This window comes from Bos taurus, chromosome 17, assembly GCF_002263795.3.
Source record: "Bos taurus isolate L1 Dominette 01449 registration number 42190680 breed Hereford chromosome 17, ARS-UCD2.0, whole genome shotgun sequence".
Taxonomy (NCBI): domain Eukaryota; kingdom Metazoa; phylum Chordata; class Mammalia; order Artiodactyla; family Bovidae; genus Bos; species Bos taurus.
Window position 1 is genome coordinate 71,062,946 of NC_037344.1, and position 21,990 is coordinate 71,084,935.

The window sequence follows — 21,990 nt, forward strand, 5'->3', positions numbered from 1 at the left end:
GACCCCTCAGGCTGTGCCCGTGTGTGGGTGCTGTAAGCGACGAGGGCTACCAGGAACACCTGTTCTGTTTCAAAGTGCTGCCCCAGCCTTGAGAGCAAACACCGCAATTACACCGAAGGCTTGTCCTCCTCTGAGACAAGGTCCGGGGAGGAACTGGGTTGCTACCTGGACAGCTATTGACCCATGATTTGTTGGCCCATGTTTCTCCTTTTGACCCATGTTTTTCCATCACATACAAAAAGAAAATCCAGACCATCACATACAAAAAGAAAATCCAGACCATCTCACTGGTTTGCTCAACAAGCCACTGTCCAAACTCTTAGAGGTGCAAGAGGAAATTTCTGGGTGTCCTACAAAAACAGTGAACTTTCATCCAAAGAAGATTTCCCTGGAGAATATTTGAATCACCATGTGACGACCTGGACCAGGGGATAAACCTCCTACTTGACCCAGAATTCCAGCGGCTGCAGGGGAATGTCCACATCAGAAATAGAAAAATGTCACCTGTGAATTGCTTTGAAAAGAAAAGGCAGAACTTTCCTCCAGGTACACCCCTGTCTAGCTTGAGAGCTGACGTCTAATATGGAAGATGGAGGCAAAGTGAGGGAAAACTGCCATCAAGAATACTGACAATTCAGTGCAGTTCAGTCGCTCAGTCGCGTCCGACTCTTTGCAACCCCATGAATCGCAGCATGCCAGGCCTCCCTGTCCATCACCAACTCCCGGAGTTTACTCAAACTCATGTCCATTGAGTCGGTGATGCCATCCAGCCACTCGTCCTCTATCGTCCCCTTCTCCTCGTGCCTTCAGTCTTTCCCAGCATCAGGTTCTTTTCCAATGAGTCAGTTCTTCGAATCAGGTGGGCAAAATGTAGGAGTTTAAGTTTCAGCATCAGTCCTTCCAATGAACACTCAGGACTGATCTCCTTTAGGATGGACTGGTTGGATCTCCTTGCAGTCCAAGAGACTCTCAAGAGTCTTCTCCAACACCAGAGTTCAAAAGCATCAATTCTTCAGCACTCAGCTTTCTTTATAGTCCAGCTCTCACATCAGGTGGCCAAAATATTGAAGCTTCAGCATCAGTCTTTCCAATGAATAGTCAGGGTCGATTTCCTTTAGGATTGACTGGTTTGATCTCCTTGCTATCCAAGGGATTGTCAAGAGTCTTCTCCAGCACCACAATTTGAAAGCATCAATTCTTTGGTGCTCAGTCTTCTCTGTATTCCAGCTCTCACATCCATATATGACTACTGGAAAAACTGTAACTTCAACTATATGGACCTCTGTTGGCAACATAATGTCTCTGCTTTTTAATATGCTGTCTGGGTTTGTCATAGCTTTCCTTCCAAGAAGCAAGTGTCTTTTAATGTCATGGCGCAGTCACCATTCACAGTGATTTCAGAGCCCAAGAAAATAAAGTCTGTCGTGTTATCACTTTTTCCCCATCTATTTGCCTGAAGTGTTGGGAGTGAATGCCAGGATTTAGCTTTTTTAATGTTGAGTGTCAAGCCAGCTTTTTCACTCTCCTCTTTCACTCTCATTAAGAGGCCCTTTAGCTCCTCCTCACTTTCTGCCATTAGAGAGGTATCATCTGAATATCTGAGGCTGTTGATATTTCTCCCAGAAGTCTTGATTCCCGCTTGTGCTTCATCCAGCCCAGCAGTTTGCATGATGTGCTCTGCATGTAAGTTAAATAAGCAGAGAGGCAATATACACTTCTGACGAGCTCATTCCCAATTTGGAACCAGTCCATTGTTCCATGTCTGGTTCTAACTGTTGCTGCTTGACCTCGGGTGACCTGACGCTGGGTTGACCCTGGCCTCTCTCACCTTCTTATCCACTTCTCTTCCCCCGAGCCCTCCCTCTCTCTGGCCCCTCACCCTCCTCCCCTCCCTCCCGTCCCCCTCCCTCGTCACCTCCTTCTCCTCCTCCTTCTTCTTCCTCTTCTTGCCTTCCTCTCTCTCTTCTTCTGAACATGTTTGGATTTCTCCTCAAGGTTACAGTTTTATTTAAATCTTGCATTACATTTGCATGTTATACGTCTGTCCTCTACTCATAAGCTGATCCTCATCGTTTTCCCCTGTCCATTGTGTGTCTGTCTATCTTTATTCTTTAATGGCCATAACACCAGAAGTAGCCGTGCTGTGACCATCGCTGCCCCAGGTGTCTCGTGTGGCAGCCCGAATCCAGCCCGCCAGCTGCAGGACTGAAGCCCTCATTTCCCCAGACACGGGGGTCCACAGCCCCAGATCCCGGTCTTACTTCTGCTGTAGTCTCTGGCCCCGGTGACACTCCCATCCCAGTGGCAGATGCAGCTATGCACCTGTGTGTGGAGCGGGGGATAGAGGCAGGGCCCCTGCCCCCGAATAGAAGGGCTCTTAAGAGCTCACTGGTCGTAGCAAACACCTTCTTCCAGCAACACAAGAGAAGACTCTACACGTGGACATCACTAGATGCTCAACACTGAAATCAGATTGACTATATTCTTTGCAGCCAAAGATGGAGAAGCTCTATACAGTCAGCAAAAACAAGACCAGGAGCTGACTGTGGCTCAGACCATGAACTCCTTATTGCCAAAGTCAGACTTAAATGGAAGAAAGTAGGGAAAACCACTAGACCATTGAGGTATGACCTAAATCAAATCCCTTATGATTATACAGTGGAAGTGAGAAATAGATTTAAGGGACTAGATCTGATAGATAGAGTGCCTGATGAACTACGGATGGAGGTTCGTGACGTTGTACAGGAGACAGGGATCAAGACCATCCCCATGGAAAAGAAATGCAAAATAGCAAAACGGCTGTCTGAGGAGGACTTACAAATAGCTGTGAAAAGAAGAGAAGCGAAAAGCAAAGGAGAAAAGGAAAGATATTCCCATTTGAATGCAGAGTTCCAAAGAACAGCAAGAAGAGATAAGAAAGCCTTCCTCAGCGATCAATGCAAGAAAATAGAGGAAAACAACAGAATGGGAAAGACTAGAGATCTCTTCAAGAAAATTAGAGATACCAAAGGAACATTTCATGCAAAGATGGGCTCTATAAAGGACAGAAATGGTATGGACCTAACAGAAGCAGAAGATATCAAGAAGAGGTGGCAAGAATACACAGAAGAACTGTCCAAAAAAGATCTTCATGACACAGATAATCATGACTGTGTGATCACTGACCTAGAGCCAGACATCCTGGAATGTGAAGTCCAGTGGGCCTTAGAAAGCATCACTATGAACAAAGCTAGTGGAGGTGATGGAATTCCAGTGGAGCTCTTCCAAATCCCGAAAGATGATGCTGTGAAAGTGCTGCACTCAATATGCCAGCACATTTGGAAAACTCAGCAGTGGCCACAGGACTGGAAAAGGCCAGTTTTCATTCCAATCCCAAAGAAAGGTAATGCCAAAGAATGTTCAAACTATTGCACAATTGCGCTCATCTCACACGCTAGTAAAGTAATGCTCAAAATTCTCCAAGCCAGGCTTCAGCCATACGTGAACCGTGAACTTCCAGATGTTCAAGCTGGTTTTAGAAAAGGCAGAGGAACCAGAGATCAAATTGCCAACATCCACTGGATCATGGAAAAAACAAGAGAGTTCCAGAAAAACATCTATTTCTGCTTTATTGACTATGCCAAAGCCTTTGACTGTGTGGATCACAATAAACTGTGGACAATTCTGAAAGAGATGGGAATACCAGACCTCCTGACCGGCCTCTTGAGAAATCTGTATGCAGGTCAGGAAGCAACAGTTAGAACTGGACATGGAACAACAGACTGTTTCCAATTTGGGAAAGGAATACGTCAAGGCTGTATATTGTTACCCTGCTTATTTAACTTATATGCAGAGTACATCATAAGAAATGCTGGGCTGGATGAAGAACAAGCTGGAATCAAGTTTGCCAGCAGAAATGTCAATAACCTCATATATGCAGGTGACACCACCCTTATGGCAGAATATGAAGAACTAAAGACCCTCTTGATGAAAGTGAAAGTGGAGAGTGAAAAAGTTGGCTTAAAGCTCAACATTCAGAAAACAAAGATCATGGCATCCAGTCCCATCACTTCATGGGAAATAGATGGGGAAACAGTGTCAGACTTTATTTTGGGGGGGGGCTCCAAAATCACTGTAGATGGTGATTGCAGCCATGAAATTAAAAGATGCTTACTCCTTGGAAGGAAAGTTATGACAAACCGAGATAGCATATTAAAAAGCAGAGACATTACTTGGCCAACAAAGGTCCGTCTAGTCAAGGCTATGGTTTTTCCAGTGGTCATGTATGGATGTGAGAGTTGGACTGTGAAGAAAGCTGAGTGCCAAAGAATTATTCTTTTGTACTGTGGTGTTGGAGAAGACTCTTGAGAGTCCCTTGAACTGCAAGGAGATCCAACCAGTCCGTTCTAAAGGAGATCAGTCCTGAATGTTCATTGGAAGGACTGATGCTGAAGCTGAAACTCCAATACTTTGGCCACCTGACGTGAAGAGTTGACTCATTGGAAAAGACCATGATGCTGAGAGGAATTGGGGGCAGGAGGAGAAGGGGACGACAGAGGATGAGATGGCTGGATGGCATCACCAACTCGATGGACATGAGTTTGGTTAAACTCCAGGAGTTGGTGATGGACTTGGAGGCCTGGTGTGCTGGGATTCATGGGGTCGCAGAGTCGGACATGACTGAGCGACTGAACTGAACTGAACTGAGCTGAAGAGCTCACCTGTACCAGAGCTCCTCAGGTCCTCCTGCAGGCCTGGCTGTAATGGCCCCCAGGTCACCGTCCTGCCTCCTTCATCCCATCCTTTCACGACAGGCTGGGAGTGGGGTGAGGTGAGTTGTCTTGTATCTAGAATTTCTGCATGCGACCCTCAGAGTGCAATTTAGCTCCAGAGAACTGAGCTCCAAGAGTTCATTTTTTCCTTTTCTTCTTTATGATACTACCCTCTTCTGAGCAGAGACCTCATGTCAGGGAGAAGGGGACTCTGCCTTCCTCAGCCTTTTGTTCCTCCAAGACCCACACGGGGAGGGTCGCCTGCTTCACTGAGCCGGAAGGTTCAATTGCTCATGTCCTCCAGAAACACCCCCCCCCCCAGAGACCCCCAGAAATAAGTGGAACAGCACCTTGTTTCCCAGACAAGTGGGACACACGTTATGAACCACCTCAGTGATTAAAATAGTAACCTCTGTGTATGTGTATTTACTGGAGAAGGAAACGGCAACCTACTCCACTATTCCTGCCTAGAAAATTCCATGGGAGAGAAGCCAGGCAGGCTACAGTCCACGGGGTCACAGAGACTGAACATACACAAGCACATGGAAGTGTATTTTGCAGTATTTTTAAATTTGTTCAGTTCAACATGGAGTACAAGAATTCAAATCGTGAAGTCAATTGACCAAGAAACCAGAAGAAATCACTGTGTTGTGATCTCTGTGGAGGTAACATGGGTACCTGTGCTCTGACCCTCACAGCCTCTGGCTCTCTCTCTACATGTACATACACATATATTTCCATGTATGTATGTATTCGGAAGATTTCACATACGTCTCACCAGTCCACAGCCCCCGCGTTCCCTGATGCCCAGAACATCTGTGATAGCTGTGAGTATTGTCACCAGATAAGATCTTCCAGGTTCCTGCACTCACATTGGTTATCAGGTCTCTCTGATCCAGCATTTCTCAGCTAAGATTCCTTGTGACTCCTGGCTGCAGAATCTTCTGCAAAAGTCCCACAGAGAGGAGTGTGATCACTGTACACAGGAGGGCCGTGGTTCTCTAGTGTGAGAAAAGCTAACTCAGCCCGTCACAGGGACGTGAATGTACCTGAGACAGTAATCAGTTATGCTGAGAAATCACAGCTCTGCTAGAGGCAGCACATGGGGTAGCCAGCAGGGGGCAGCAGAGCACGGCCAGGAGCCGCAGGTCAGAGGCTGGGCTGCCCAAGCGGGGCTTCAGGGGAACCAGCCCTGCGGGTCCACAGGTGTCCAGGGAGCAGCGCTTGGCAGGAAGTCAGGACCGGACAGGCCATCCCCTCAGGACTAGTGACCACCTCTGAGGGTCACATCCACAGTGAACCCCAGAGCACCATGCCTCAGTCCACGGCCAGGACGCTGCCAGGCTGACCGCCCCACTGGGGAGTCCAGGGGAGACCACAGGCCGGGGGGCTTGGGACAGTGATCATGTGGTCAGACACAGAGAAGGTGACAGTGACCTCAGTCCCTGAGGACAAGTCTGATGTGCAGACGTGAGAAGCCGAGGAGGAAGCTGGGGACAGACAGGGCTGATGGTGTGGTGACCCCGCCTCTCAGTGAGGGGCCCCCGGGGGTGAATTTGCATAAACCCAAGCCCTCACTGCCCCCACAAAGCTCTGAGAGGGAATAAAGGGGCTCGGAGAGCCCAGCACTGCTGCGGGCTCAGAGGCAGAGCTCGGGGCGCGTCCACCATGGCCTGGGCCCCTCTCGTACTGCCCCTCCTCACTCTCTGCGCAGGTGCGGCCCCCCAGCCTCGGTCCCCAAGTGACCAGGCCTCAGGCTGGCCTGTCAGCTCAGCACAGGGGCTGCTGCAGGGAATCGGGGCCGCTGGGAGGAGACGCTCTTCCCACACTCCCCTTCCTCTCCTCTCTTCTAGGTCACCTGGCTTCTTCTCAGCTGACTCAGCCGCCTGCGGTGTCCGTGTCCTTGGGACAGACGGCCAGCATCACCTGCCAGGGAGACGACTTAGAAAGCTATTATGCTCACTGGTACCAGCAGAAGCCAAGCCAGGCCCCTGTGCTGGTCATTTATGAGTCTAGTGAGAGACCCTCAGGGATCCCTGACCGGTTCTCTGGCTCCAGCTCAGGGAACACGGCCACCCTGACCATCAGCGGGGCCCAGACTGAGGACGAGGCCGACTATTACTGTCAGTCATATGACAGCAGCGGTGATCCTCACAGTGACACAGACAGACGGGGAAGTGAGACACAAACCTTCCAGTCCTGCTCACGCTCTCCTCCAGCCCCGGGAGGACTGTGGGCACAGCAGGGACAGGCCTGGCCCGGTTCCCCCGGAGCTGAGCCCCCAGGCGGCCCCGCCTCCCGGCCCTCCAGGCAGGCTCTGCACAGGGGCGTTAGCAGTGGACGATGGGCTGGCAGGCCCTGCTGTGTCGGGGTCTGGGCTGTGGAGTGACCTGGAGAACGGAGGCCTGGATGAGGACTAACAGAGGGACAGAGACTCAGTGCTAATGGCCCCTGGGTGTCCATGTGATGCTGGCTGGACCCTCAGCAGCCAAAATCTCCTGGATTGACCCCAGAACTTCCCAGATCCAGATCCACGTGGCTTTAGAAAGGCTTAGGAGGTGAACAAGTGGGGTGAGGGCTACCATGGTGACCTGGACCAGAACTCCTGAGACCCATGGCACCCCACTCCAGTACTCTTCCCTGGAAAATCCCATGGACGGAGGAGCCTGGAAGGCTTCAGCCCATGGGGTCGCTAAGAGTCAGACACGACTGAGCGACGTCACTTTCCCTTTTCACTTTCATGCATTGGAGAAGGAAATGGCAACCCAGTCCAGTGTTCCTGCCTGGAAAATCCCAGGGACAGGGGAGCCTGGTGGGCTGCCATCCATGGGGCCACACAGAGTCAGACACGACTGAAGCAACTTAGCAGCAGCAGCAGCAGCCCAATAAAACTCAGCTTAAGTAATGGCATCTAAATGGACCCTATTGCCAAATAAGGTCCACTCGCGTGCACTCTGTTTAGGACTTCAGTTCCTGATTGTGGAGGGTTCCCACAAGACGTGTGTGTATATTGGTGTTGCCGGAAAACAGTGTCAATGTGAGCATCCCAGACTCATCACCCTCCTACTCCCACTATTCCATTGTCTCTGCAGGTATTAAGCATAAAGGTTAAGGGTCTTATTAGATGGAAGAGGAGTGAATACTCGTCTGTGCTTAACACATACCAAGTACCATCAAGGTCCTTCCTATTTATTAACGTGTGTTTTAATCAGAAATATGCTATGTAGAAGCATCCGGACGATAGCCCATGTTACAGACGGGGAAGCTGAGGCATGAAGTTCTCAGCACCTTGTTTCACGTCAGACCTGAAACGGGGCAGAGCCGGCAGCAAACAAGGTTCCTCTTCCCAAGCGCCCGCTCTTCACCCGCTTCCTATGGCTTCTCACTGTGCTTCCTAAACTAAGCTCTCCCCAACCCTGTGGAGACAGGATTAGAGACTTTAGGAGAAAAGACCAGGAACATCCCACACCCGACCCGAGTGAGCCACTAAGACAAGGCTTTGTAAGGACAGAACCAGCAGGTGTCCTCAGCGAGCCAGGGAGAGACCTCGCACCAAAAACAATATTGTAGCATCCTGACCCTGGACTTCTGACCTCCAGAAATGTGAAAAAGAAACGTGTGGGGTTTAATCAACTCACCGGTGTTATTTGGTTATGACTGCCTGAGTTAAGAAGGAGTTGGGAACACTTGAGTGTAGGTGTTTATGGAACATAAGTCTTGTTTCTCTGAAATAAATTCCCAAGGGTATAATTCCTAGGTTGTAGGGTAACTGCCACAAATCTAGGCAGCTTATTAAAAAACAAAGATATCACTTTGCCAGCAAAGGTTCATATAGTCAAATTATGGTTTTTATAGTAGTCATGTATGGATGTAAAAGTTGGATCATAAAGAAGGCTGAGCACCAGAGAATTGATCCCTTCAAATCGTGGTGCTGGAGAAGACTCTTGAGAGTCCCTTGGACAGCAAGGAGATCCAACCAGTCAATCCTAAAGGAAATGAACTGTGAATATTCACTGGAAGGACTGATGCTGAAGCTGAAGATCCAATACTTTGGCCACCTGATGCGAAGAGTTGACTCATTGGAAAAGACCCTGATGCTGGAAAGCTTGAGGGCAGGAGGAGAAGAGGGCGGCAGAGGATGAGACGGTTGGATGGCATCACTGACTCAATGGACATGAGTTTGAGCCAACTCTGGGAGACAGTGAAGGATAGGGAAGGCTGGCGTGGTACAGTGCATGCGGTCACAAAGAGTCTGACACATCTTAGTGACTCAACAACGACAGCAACACAGGCATCACACGCTTAGTGTGATAAGCGGCAGAACTGTTTTCCAGGGTGGCTGTACCCCTTTATATTCCTTCTAGTAACATCTGAGTGACCACGCACACTCCAGCCTCCTCTGAGCAGCTGCAGGTCAGCCCTGAGGTTCAGGCAGCCTCTCTGCTCCTGGCTCAGCTCCTCCAGAGCCAGTCGCTCCCTCCTCGGGGGCCTTGGATTTTCCTGCTGAAAATGAAGATGTCTGTTCTGAGCTAGACTGCTGTCAGGGTGGACAGGAAAGGAAAGGTTTAGGGTCTCAAAGGGTTCCAGGGCCCCGGGTGTGACCCTGTGTCTCAGGAGAGGCCGTGCTGTCAGAGGTCTGCAGGGATGCATCTCCTCCTGGTGGAATCACTGCAGGCGGCCTGGGCGGGCCCCCCTGCTCTGCTGGAGAAGGTGTCCCCTGTCCTGAGGCACTGCATGCGGCCTCAGATTCCCCTGGACCCTTCTCTCCTGGGATTTCTCTTCCAAAAATGACAGTCATTGGTCCAGTTCACAGCTCCATGTCCCAGATGCTGGAATGTCCATTATAGCTGGTTAAACTGTCCCCAGAGAGGACCCTCCAGGTTCCAGCCCTCACGTTGCTTCGCATGTCCCTCTGTTCCAGCAGTTGTCAGCTGTGATCCCTTATGACGCTAGGCTAGGCCATATTTTGCAAAATAGCCACAGAAAGGAGTGTTTTCACTGTGCCCAGGAGCCCGATGTCTTTGGGCGATAAGAAGTACTAATGGTAGCTCTCCACACAGACATGAAAACGCCCCAGTCAGTAAGTACAGTCATGCTAAGAAGTAAGATCTATGAGAAAGGCAACAACATAAGTTCATTCTTTTAAAAAAAAAGCCTGTATTAATCTCATTTCAGTTTGTGACTCCTCTTGGGAGATATTATTACCAATCTTGCAGATAGAAGGAATTGCAGGACAATGCTCTCAAAATTGTAAACCAACAATTAGATGACTAACCAATAATTGTCTATCAACACATTAGATGACTTGGATAAAATGGACAAACTTACAGACACAAACAAAGTATCAAACTGACTCAAAAAGAAATAGGAAATGTGAGGAGACATCTAATGAGAGCTTAAATCCATAATTAAAAACCTCCAGGGAACGTCGCTGGTGGTCCAGCGGTGAAGAATCCACCTTGCAACGCAGGGGACACCGGTTCGACCGACCCACCATCTGGGAACAAAACGTCCTGAGAGGCTGCTGCACCTGTGCCCCAGGACTACTGAGCCCACGTGCCGCAGCCACGCGAGCCTGAGCGCCCTGGAGCCCGCGCTCTGCAACGAGAGAAGCCACTGCAGTCAGAAGCCCGAGCTTCGCAACGCGAGAGCAGCGCCCCCACTGGCCACAGCGAGAGAACGCCGGCACACAGCAACGAGACCCAGCACAGCCGAAAATAAAAGGAAAAATCATTAAAATGCTTGTTTAAAAATCATCCTAACAAAAAATTCAGTACCGGTGGCCACAGTGATGATTATAGCAGCGATTTAAAGAGGAATTAACACTAATCTTATGAAAGTCTATTAGACAGTGGAAGAATAAGGGAATTTCCTAACTCGATTTGTGAAGCTGGTTACCCCTTCCAGCCTACTCAGAGACACTACAAGACAAGGAAATGACAGGGCAATATACCTTAGGTTTATTGATGCAAAAATCCTTTCAGATGTTAGTGAACAGAATTTAATACCATGTTCAAAGGATTACATGTCCCAGCCAAGCGTGTCGACAGCTCTATTGCACACGCAAGATAGAAATCCCTTTATCCAGGGACTGTGTCCTGTCCACAAGAAATTTCAAGACAGAATGTGCCAGACCAAAGGGTGTGAGTCAATTTCTATCCGTTGGGTGATCTCTTATTTTGGCTCTGGTGAGGTATCCTCCACCGCCCAGCCCTGCCGCTGCACCCACAGCTGGCCCCTCTGAGAGTCAATGGCTGAATCTCAGGTCCCCCGGCCCAAGCCCCAGGACCACCTACAGGACCACTGATGCCTCCAGAGATGTCTGCAGGGGTGGGAGTGCTCACTGCCTCCTCCAATAGCTTGGCCATGAGACACCTGTCACTCGTGACTTCTCAGGAGGATGAGGACCAATTATCACTGCCCAGCAGAGGCAGCAGGACCTGGCCAGACCCCTAGGACCCAGCAGCACCCCAGCCCCACATATTCTCCAGCATGACCTGGACCATAGCTTCCCTGGCCTCCTCCACACGCAGGCTGAGGGGGCTACTGATGAAAGCCAGGATGTGGTGGGGATGGCCCCGAGCCCTGGGGGTGCCACAGTTCCCCCCAGATTGCCCCCCCACCCCGCTCACTTCGTACCTAGTCAAGTTCTGTCCTAAACGGCTGGAGTCTGAATCCAGGACCCCTGGGCCCCATCCTGGGTTCATCCCATTCTCTTTATTGATCTGGGGACTTGCTCTCAAATGCGAAGCAGCTTTACCTGCTGTAAAATGTGGAGGTAGGTACTAACTTCAAGGATATTTTTCCAAATTAAAGTATAAAAAGGCCCAATGAGTGTTGTTAACTATGGGAGTGATTCAGAGAACTTTGAGGCCCTAGGGTCTCCTCGGCAAGAATCCAAACGCAGGGGTTCAGCCATCAGTACAATTTCTGGATGGGTTCCCAGGGGTATCAGCAGGAGACCCCCAGTTTCCTAAAAAGAGGCACACTGTGCTAAAGTAAATATGCTACCAATGCAAACTCTTGAGGGGTGTGAGATTGTGAGATGACATAAAAGAAAAAGAGAGAAGAGATGATGGAATGGTGATGGTGGTGATGATACTGGTGATGAAGATGTGATGATGAAAATGATGTAAGTTCTCAAATGCACTCAACTGCCAGGAACACCATCAGCGAAGTGCCCTCCTGGGGTGGGACTAGTGCCAACCTTGGTACACCAGCACAAGGAGCCCTGGGTCCCCGGGGGCATCGCACAGGTTGCTACGGAGCCTGGCAGTTTACGGCTAGAGTCATCCCGGACCCTCCACTCCACTAACAAACCAAAGGGACGGCGCGGTCATCTCCGCCCTGAGACAGGGTCACAGCACAGCAACTTCCCGGTGCAGGCGGCCTCTAGTGCTGGGCCAGGCAGGGCTGGACTCCCAGGTCCACACCCTCTCTGCTGACAGGGGCCTTGGGGTGACCTGCGGGAGGGGAGCCGCTGCCCTGATCGTCCTCCACCAGCAGGGGGCAGCAGAGCGTGGCCAGGAGCAGCAGGTCAGAGGCTGGGCTGCCCAAGGGGAGCTTCAGGGGAAGCAGCCCTGCGGGTCCACAGCTGTCCAAGGAGCAGCGCTTGGCAGGAAGTCAGGACTGGACAGGCCATCCCCTCAGGACTAGTGACCACCTCTGAGGGTCACATCCACAGTGAACCCCAGAGCACCATGCCTCAGTCCACGGCCAGGATGCTGCCAGGCTGACCGCCCCACTGGGGAGTCCAGGGGAGACCACAGGCCGGGGGGCTTGGGACAGTGGTCATGTGGTCAGAGACGGGGAAGGTGACAGTGACCTCAGTCCCTGAGGACAAGTCTGATGTGCAGACGTGAGAAGCCGAGGAGGAAGCTGGGGACAGACAGGGCTGATGGTGTGGTGACCCCGCCTCTCAGTGAGGGGCCCCCGGGGGTGAATTTGCATAAACCCAAACCCTCACTGGCCCCTGCAAAGCTCTGAGAGGGAATAAAGGGTCTCAGAGAGCCCAGTGCTGCTGCGGGCTCAGAGGCAGAGCTCGGGGCGCATCCACCATGGCCTGGACCCCTCTCCTGCTGCCCCTCCTCACTCTCTGCACAGGTGCGGCCCCCCGGCCCTGCCCGCAGGCTCCGGCCACACAGGACCCTGGGCTGGGCCTGCCCCGAACCCAGAGTGCACTCCAGGCACCGCCTCAGGGTGGGATGCCCGGGGAAGGGGTCCTTCTTTCTCATCCCCTCTCCCTCCTCTCTTCCAGGCTCCGTGGTCTCCTATGAACTGACCCAGCCGACTTCAGTGTCAGTGGCCTTGGGACAGACGGCCAAGATCACCTGCTCGGGGGACCTGCTGGATGAACAATATACTCAGTGGTACCAGCAGAAGCCGGGCCAGGGCCCTGTGAGGGTCATTTATAAAGATAGTGAGCGGCCCTCAGGGATCTCTGACCGGTTCTCTGGCTCCAGCTCAGGCAAAACAGCCACGCTGACCATCAGCGGGGCCCAGACCGAGGACGAGGCCGACTATTACTGTCAGTCAGCTGACAGCAGTGATAATCCTCACAGTGACACAGACAGACGGGGAAGTGAGACACAAACCCTCCCGTCCTGCTCACGCTCTCCTCCAGCCCCGGGAGGACTGTGGACACAGCAGGGACAGGCCTGGCCCGGTTCCCCCGGCCTCCCGGCCCTTCGGCAGGCTGCACAGGGGCGTCCGCAGGGACGATGGGCTGGCGGGACCAGACTGTCCTGGTGTTGGCCGTGTGGTGACCTGGACAAAGAGCCTGATGAAGGACAGACAGAGGGACAGAGACCACTGCTAATGGACTCTGGATGTCCATACGGTGCTGACAGGACACTCAGCAGCCAAAACTCCGGGACGAATTCAGAGAACTGCCCAGCTCCTCGGAGCTTCTGTTGAGCTCGAGAAACAGAACGAACCAGCCCTGGGCCGGTGTGGGGCCGTCAGGCCGCTCCCCTGGGCTCCCCGACCTCCCACTAGGGCTGGAGCCTCGGCAGCTCCCCGCTGTGCCCTCCCTGGGAGGGGCTGTCATTGCAGAGACGGTTCCCCCGCCCAGGCCCTGACCCCTCTGTGAGGGAGATTCAGTCAGTGATGCCTGAGGCCCGGAGCCCAGTCCCGGCTCGGGTCAGGACGACGTGCAGGCCCCGCCCCGAGCCCACACCTGTCACCACACCGCAGGGCGGACCCGTCCAGCCTCCCAGGCTTCCCTCCAGAGATCACACTCAGCACCAGGCCTGCGTTCAGAGCGGAGGTCCAAGGAGCCAAAAGAAAACACACATCTAGAGGGAAGAGTCCTGAGGAGGAGAGAGCTACACAGAGGGTCTGCACACTGCGGACACTGCTTGGAGCCTGAGAGCTCGAGTGCGGGGCACAGTGAGCGAAGGGAGGACGGAACCTCCAAGGACACCGGACGCCGATGGCCAGAGACACACGCACGTCACAGGAGGGCCGGCTGCTCAGACGCAGGGGAGCTCCTCATTAAGGCCTCAGGGTGAAGAGTGAGGAGAACTGGCCCCGGTTGTGGGGAAACTTAGCCCAGAGGAAACGCTGCCCTGGCCCCAGGTAAGAGACTGAAATAACAGGCGGACAAAGGACTTTCCTGAGTCCTAGTGACTTTCCTGAAGGTAAAACCAAAAATGAAAAAAAAAAAAAAATTAGGAAAAAATACAAAGATCCCGTATTCAACAAGAAAATATTCACAGTACCCGATTCCTAACAAAAATTACCTGTAAAGAATCAAGAAAATAGGAGCTATAGTAAGCACGAAATGTATTAATTCAAACATGCTCTGAAATGGCCCAGATAATGTACTTTATAGTCAAGGACACAAAACAACCTTTAAAATTATGTTTATTTTTTTTCTTGAGACAAAGAGATTTTAAAAACATTAAGTAGAAACAAGAGAGGTTTAAAAATGACCCAGATTGGATTTCTACCAATGGGAACTACAGCATCTGAAGACTGAACTACTCTGGACAGGATGGACAGCACACAGATGTGGCAAAAGTGAAGAGCAGTGAATTGATCCCTCTGCCCGAGACCCTGGTCCTCACCATCTGCTTGTGGCCTCTCAGTGTGCCTCCAAAGCTGAGACACGGCCTTTCCTGAATGTGCCAGCAAGTTCTCTCTCCTTTACAAAACACAGGTGACCACATGGTGACTTTGCTGTGCTACCCTGTCTGGCTTAAACAAAGTCGTAACTGCAAATGTAATTTAAAATTTTCCAACACACATGGGTGACTGCTCTGTTTCACCTAGAATTCCTGCACATGAGCCTCAACGTGTGAATCTGCTCCAGAGAACAAACCTCCCACAGCTGATGTTCTTTCTTTTCTTCTAGTCATTATATTGTCCCTTTTCTGAGCAGAGACCTCGGGTTAGGGAGGAGGAGAGTCTGCCTTCCTCGGCCTTGCGTTCCTCCTGGGTCCACCTGCAGAGAGGCTCATGCTTCACCGAGCCCTTGGGTTCAAATGCTCCTGTCCTCCAGAAACACCCCCAGGCACCCCTAGAAGTAAATCAGTCCAACTTTGTTTCCAGGCAAAGTGGACACACAAAATGAGCCCTCATGGCGCTGAACATAACTCATGTATACATATGTCTTACAATAGTGTAAAATTCCCTCAGTCTAAAATGAAGTATAGGAATTGGAATTGTGAAGTCAATTGACCAAGAAACCAGAAGAAGAAACTGTGTAGTGATCACCCGCAAACGCCTCCATGAATGTCACATGGTTGCACGGTCCCCTGGAGACTCACAGCCTCCCTCCCCCTCTCTCCATGTACATGTATACAGATGTATGTTTGTGTTTGGGAGAACACACACATCTGTCCAGTCCACACCCCTCACGTTCCCTGATGTCCAGAAGGTCTGGCATAGCTGTTAGTTTTGTCCCCAGATAAGATCTTATGGAGTAAACAAAAGGGAATCTTCCGGACCCAGGAATTGGACCGGGGTCTCCTGCATTGCGGGTGGGATTCTTTACTAGCTGAGCTACCAGGGACATATGTGTGTGTGAAAGTCACTCAGTCATGTCCGACTCTGCGACCCCATGGACTATACACTCCATGGAATCCTCCAGGCCAGAATACTGGGGTGGGTAGCCCTTCTCCTCTCCAGGGGATCCTCCCAACCCAGGGACTGAACCCAGGTCTCCTGCATTGCAGGCAGATTCTTTACCAGCTGAGCCAGAAGGGAAAATCTATCAGGGAAGCCCCAAGTAAAAGGAAGGTAATCATAAAGATAAGAGCAGAAACCAATAAAATAAAAAACAAGATGTATTTTTAAAAAGTCAACAAGACAAAAATCTATGAATCTCTGACCCAGTGGTTCTTAACAAAAGGTCATTCCACCCATCCCAGGGGACACTTGTCCATGTCCGGAGACAGTTTTGATTGACACAAATGGAGAGGATGTAGTTGCTACAGGTATGTAGTGAGTAAAGGTTAAATGATGCTGCTAATATCCTCTATTCATAGGCCAACTCCACACAAAAAAGAATCATTTAGCCCAAAATGTTAACTGTTCCAAGTTTGAGAAACTGTTCTCATCGTTCTCTGTTCATATAGTTCAAGCAAAATGAGAGAGAGAGAGAAAGCGAGAGGGAGAAGGAGAAGAAGACCAATATCAAGAATGAAAGAGAAGGATTTTCTCTGGTGATTTAGTGGTAAAGAATCCACCTGCCCACGCAGGAGACTTCCCTGGTGCGGGAAGAGACTTCTCTGGTCCCGGAAGATCTCACGTGCTGCAGAGCAACGAAGCCTGTGTTCCACAGCTACTGAAGCCTGTGCGTCCGAGAGCCTGGCTCCACGAGAGGCCACTGCCGTGGGAAACCCGCGCGCTGAACCTGGAGAGCAGCCCCCGCTCTCCTCAAGCAGGAAAAAGCCCATGCTGCAACAAAGACCCAGCACGGCCAAAAACGAAGAAGTAAATAAGTAAAATTATCATAAAGAAAACCCCATAGTCATCAAAAGGACAATAAGTAACAATTATTAACAACTTTAGATCCAATATATTTCACAAGTTAGATGAAATGGACAAATTCCTTAAAAGAAGTATCAAGCTACTCAGTTCAGTTCAGTTGCTCAGTCGTGACCGACCCTTTGCGACCCCATGGACTGTAGCACACCAGGCCTCCTTGTCCATCTCTAGCTACCGGAGTTCACTCAAACTCACGTCCATCGAGTCGGTGATGCCATCCAACCATCTCATCCTCTGTCGTCCCCTTCTCCTCCTGCCTTCAATCTTTCCCAGCATCAGGGTCTTTTCCAATGAGTCAGTTCTTCGCATCAGGTGGCCAAAGTATTGGAGTTTCAGCTTCAGCATCAGTCCTTCCAATGAATATTCAGGACTGATTTCCTTTAGGATTGACTAGTTGGAGCTCCTTGCAGTCCAAGGGACTCTCAAGAGCCTTCTCCAACACCACAGTTCAAAAGCATCAATTCTTTGGCATTCAGCTTTCTTTATGGTCCAGCTCTCACATCCATACATGACCACTAGAAAAACCATAACCTTGACTTCACGGACCTTTGTTGGCAAATTAATGTCTCTGCTTTTTAACATGCTGTCTAAGATGGTCATAACTTTCTTTCCAAGGAGTAAACGTCTTTTAATTTCATGGCTGCAGTCACCATCTGCAGTGATTTTGGAGCCCCCCCAAATAAAGTCAGCCACTGTTTCCACTGTTTCTCCATCTATCTGCCATGAAGTGATGGGACCTCCATGATCTTAGTTTTCTAAATAATGAGCTTTAAGCCAACTTTTTCACTCTCCTCTTTCACTTTCATCAAGAGGCTCTTTAGTTCTTCTTTACTTTCTGCCATAAGGGTGGTGTCATCTGCATATCTGAGGTTATTGATATTTCTCCCGGCAATCTTGCTTCCAGCTTGTGCTTCCTCCAGCCCAGTGTTTCTCATGATGTACTTTGCATAGAAGTTAAATAAGCAGGGTGACAATATACAGTCTTGACGTACTCCTTTTCCTATTTGGAACCAGTCTGTTTTTCCATGTCCAGTTCTAACTGTTGCTTCCTGACCTGCATACAGATTTCTCAAGAGGCAGGTCAGGTAGTCTGGTATGCCCATCTCTTTCAGAATTTTCCACAGTTTATTGTGATCCACACAGTCAAAGGTTTTGACATAGTCAATAAAGCAGAAACATATGTTTTTCTGGAATTCTCACTTTTTCGATGATCCAGCGGATGTTGGCCATTTGATCTCTGGTTCCTCTGCCTTTTCTAAAACCAGCTTGAACATCAGGAAGTTCACGGTTCACGTATTGCTGAAGCCTGGCTTGGAGAATTTTGAGCATTACTTTGCTAGCATGTGAGATGAGTGCAATTGTGCGGTAGTTTGAGCATTCTTTGGCATTGCCTTTCTTTGGGATTGGAATGGAAACTGACCTTTTCCAGTCCCGTGGCCACTGCTGAGTTTTTCAAATGTGCTGGCATATTGAGTGCAGCACTTTCACAGCATCATCTTTCAGGATTTGAAATAGCTCCACTGGAATTCCATCACCTCCACTAGCTTTGTTCATAGTGATGCTTCCTAAGGCCCACTTGTCTTCACATTCCAGGATGTCTGGCTCTAGGTCAGTGATCACACCATCGTGATTATCTGGGTCATGAAGCTCTTTTTGTACAGTTCTTCTGTGTATTCCTGCCGCCTCTCCTTAATATCATCTGCTTCTGTGAGGTCCATAGCGTTTCTGTCCTTTATTCAGTTCCTGGGTCGGGAAGATCCTTTTAATTACTCTGGGTTTAACTTCTGTAGCTTCACTAGTTTAAGGTCTTCCTTTTTTGTAATAAAAGCACTCCATGCTGTGTATTTTTCTCTTGGCACGTGCTTAGCTGCATCTCATTAACTTTACACGTTGTGTTTTCATTTTCATACAGCTGACACATTATTTTCTAATTTGCTTTCAGATTCCTTCTTTAACCCAGCGTGTCTTCGTCTGTTTGGGCAGCTACAACAAACTGCCCCAGCCTAGGTTGCTCGTCAACAACAGAAATTTATCCCTAAATTCTGGAGGCTGGAAGTCTGAGATCATGTGGCCCAAGAGTTGGTCCTGATGAAGGTCCCCTTCCGTGCAGGTTGCACGCTGTCAACTTAGCACTGTGTCCTCACATAGCTGGAGGGGCGAAGAAGCTCTCTGAGGCCACTTGCATAAGGGCCCCGTTAATCAATCACCACCTAATCACAATGGCACCCCACTCCAGTACTCTTGCCTGGAAAATCCCATGGACGGAGGAGCCTGGTGGGCTGCAGTCCATGGGGTCTTGAAGAGTCGGAAACGACTGCGCGACTTCACTTTCACTTTTTGCTTTCATGCATTGGAGAAGGAAATGGCAACCCACTCCAGTGTTCTTGCCTGGAGAATCCCAGGGACGGGGGAGCCTGGTGGGCTGCCGTCTATGGGGTCGCACAGAGTCGGACACAACTGAAGCGACTTAGCAGCGGCAATCACCTCCCAAAGGCTTCACCTCCTAAATACACCTGGGACATTAGGTTTTCAACACATGAATCTCAGGGGACACAAACATTCAAACCATAGCACAGAGGTTATTTAGAAGTGAAAGTGCTGGTTGCTCAGTCACTTCTGACTCTTTGCAATCCCATGGTAGCTTGCAAGGTTCCTCTGTCCAGGGGATTCTCCAGGCAAGATTACTGAAGTGGGTGGCCATTCCTTTCTCCAGGGCGTCTTCCCAAGCCAGGGCTCAAATCTGGGTCTCCTACCTAGTAGGCAGATCCTTTACCATCTGAGCCTCCAAGGAAGCCAATTTAGAAGTATGTTTTTTAATTTTTAAATATTTGAGAACATTGTCAGATAGCTTCCTCATCTTCCTGTTGTTGATTTCTAGTTTAAATTCATTGTGGCAGACATAATTTTTATTATTCAGTTTTTTTAAGTTGCTGAGGGAGTTCCCTGGTGGCCTAGTGATTAGGATTCTGCTCTTCCACTGCCAATCTAGGTTCAGTCCCTAGCTGGGGAACTGAGATACTCTTAGCCATGTAGCATAGCCAAAAAACCAAAAAGTCACTGAGAATTCTTTTTAAATCCCAGAATATGGTCTAGTTTAGTGAGTGTTTCATAGGCACTAGAAAAAATCTGCATCCTGCCGATGTTGGTAAAGTGCTCTGCGAATGTCAGGTCAAGTTGGATGTGCTCCTAGTCTCCTATGGCACTACCAACTTTTTATTTGTGCTGTTGATTAACAAGTAAGAATTGTTATAGTTTCTGTACACTGTAGACTCGTCAGTGTCCCCTTGTAATTCTACCAATTTTTGCTTCAAGTGTTTTGTTTAGATTTTTGTTATTATATGCATATACGTTGAGAATTTGTCATCTTGAACTTAGCTCATTAATAATTGTGAACTTTATCCTTGATAATACTCCTTGCTCTGAAGTTTGTTTTGTTAGACATGAACATAGATACTTAGGTTTTCTATGATCGGTTTTGTATTTTATAGCCTTTTCCCATCTTTTTACTTTTAAACTCTGTGTGCCTTTATGATGTAAAGGAGTTTTTACAGTCAACATACAATTCCTCAGATTGTCTAATTTATATGAAACTGCCTTTACGTTTACCAGCACTTTCTTCTGTCGTCTGCAGTCTCTTGTTAAGACTATCCAGTGGATGTTTTATTTTAGATGTTGATATTTCAGTTCTATGACTTACTTTGGTTATTTTCAACATTTTCTATTTCTCTCTGGCATTCTCTATTCACTTGAGCATATTTTCCTTTATAGGATCAAGTATAGTTAAAAAGCTGTTTTAAAATCTTTGGTAATTTCATTAAATCGGTTATCTCTGAGTCTGTCTCCATTGATTGCCTTTTATTTGAACATTGGCCACATGTTCTTATTTCTTCACATTCCTGGTAATTTTGGTTTATACCCTGGACATTGCTAATGATATGGTATACAGGTTTTGGTTTCTCTTATGTCCCTCTTGAGAATACTGAACTTTTTTATCAGACAATTTTCCTGACAGAACTCTAGTGATAAACTCTTTGTGTTGCCTGAAGCATTAGTGCAGTTAACTTCAGTTCGGTCGCTCAGTCGTGTCCAACTCTTTGCAACCCCATGGACTGCAGCACGCTAGGCCTCCCTGTCCATCACCAACCTCCGGAGTTTACTCAAACTCATGTCCATTGAGTCAGGGGTGCCATCCAACCATCTCATCCAGTAGATGAAACAGTAGAAACCTAGTTTATTTCTTCTAGACTTAATTAGGCTGCTTGGAGTCTTCCACATACCTATGTAGTTCAAGAATCAGACAGAGATTTAAGCAAAAGTGGTGTGCAGAATATAGTCTCCTCCATGGCTCTCTCCTTTCTGAGACTTGCTCTTCAATTTCTAGCTTCTGTGGTCCCCCTGAAACTTGTCCTCTGATTACTCACGCCTCTAAGACTATGACTTTTCTGGCCAAGTTTGAGCCACCCCATCCGGCATAAATTGGGGTTTGCTCTCAGGTAAACAAATTGAGAAAAATGAGAAGCTTAGTCCATGCCTCGCCGTCCTTGCAAGCTGGGCTGCTGTCAAGTTTCCGCTCTCTCTGTTCTCCAGTGCCTTTAGGTGGTTGTCGTATTTTCTCCAGAATTCACTGTTGTTTGTTGAAGGATATTTGGCCCAGTAAGAGCTATTCCTCCATTACCAGAAACTAGAATTCCATTTCCCTGGCTTGGATTCTTTTAGTAGACAAATACAATGGCTTATCCTTGTCCATCATTGACAATTTTTCTATTTATTCTCAGAGATAAATCAGATCTTTCAGGAGTCTATTCTTAGCTACTCAAAATGACTTAGTATCATCTCCAAATATAAATATTTTGCTTTGTTGTCTCTATTCCAAGTTATTTATTAATTCATGCAGTCTTTACAGAACTCTCTTATTCACCCATTTGTATTCAGAGAATTAATTTATATTATTTGCTTCTTATCTCTAGAGCCTTTATAAGATAAAAAAGACTCTTCACCTCAGCCTGACTAGATTTTGAAATTAGCTCGTGTAAAACTTTGTCAAATGGCTTTTGAAATTCTCAGTGGACTATATCAACCAATTGCTTACGCTTATGTCTTTTTATTTCTTTAAGGACAACAATAATTTACCCACAACATATTTTTAAATGTTTTGCTAGAGAGCCATGTTACCTCATATGTAAAGAGTTTAATAGTCCAATCCTTTATTAATTATAACTTTATATCAGCTTGTCTAGCATAGAAA

At 48.7% G+C, this 21,990-nt stretch overlaps 1 protein-coding gene and 1 gene segment (V, D, J or C); both read left to right on the forward strand.

Moving 5' to 3' along the window:
- LOC789205 (immunoglobulin lambda-1 light chain-like) overlaps positions 1–21,990 on the forward strand; it is a 448,173-nt gene that overhangs the window by 373,351 nt on the left and 52,832 nt on the right. The window contains exons 1-2 of one of the 3 annotated variants that reach the window (XM_059876185.1): positions 12,774–12,854; positions 13,009–13,303. Coding sequence (XP_059732168.1) covers positions 12,809–12,854; positions 13,009–13,303 — 341 coding nt within the window. The 5' untranslated portion in view covers positions 12,774–12,808. 3 annotated transcript variants of the gene reach the window in all.
- LOC132342652 (immunoglobulin lambda variable 3-19-like) lies at positions 6,385–7,155 on the forward strand. The segment is given in 2 exon segments: positions 6,385–6,465; positions 6,605–7,155. Coding segments are annotated over 2 exon segments (582 nt in total).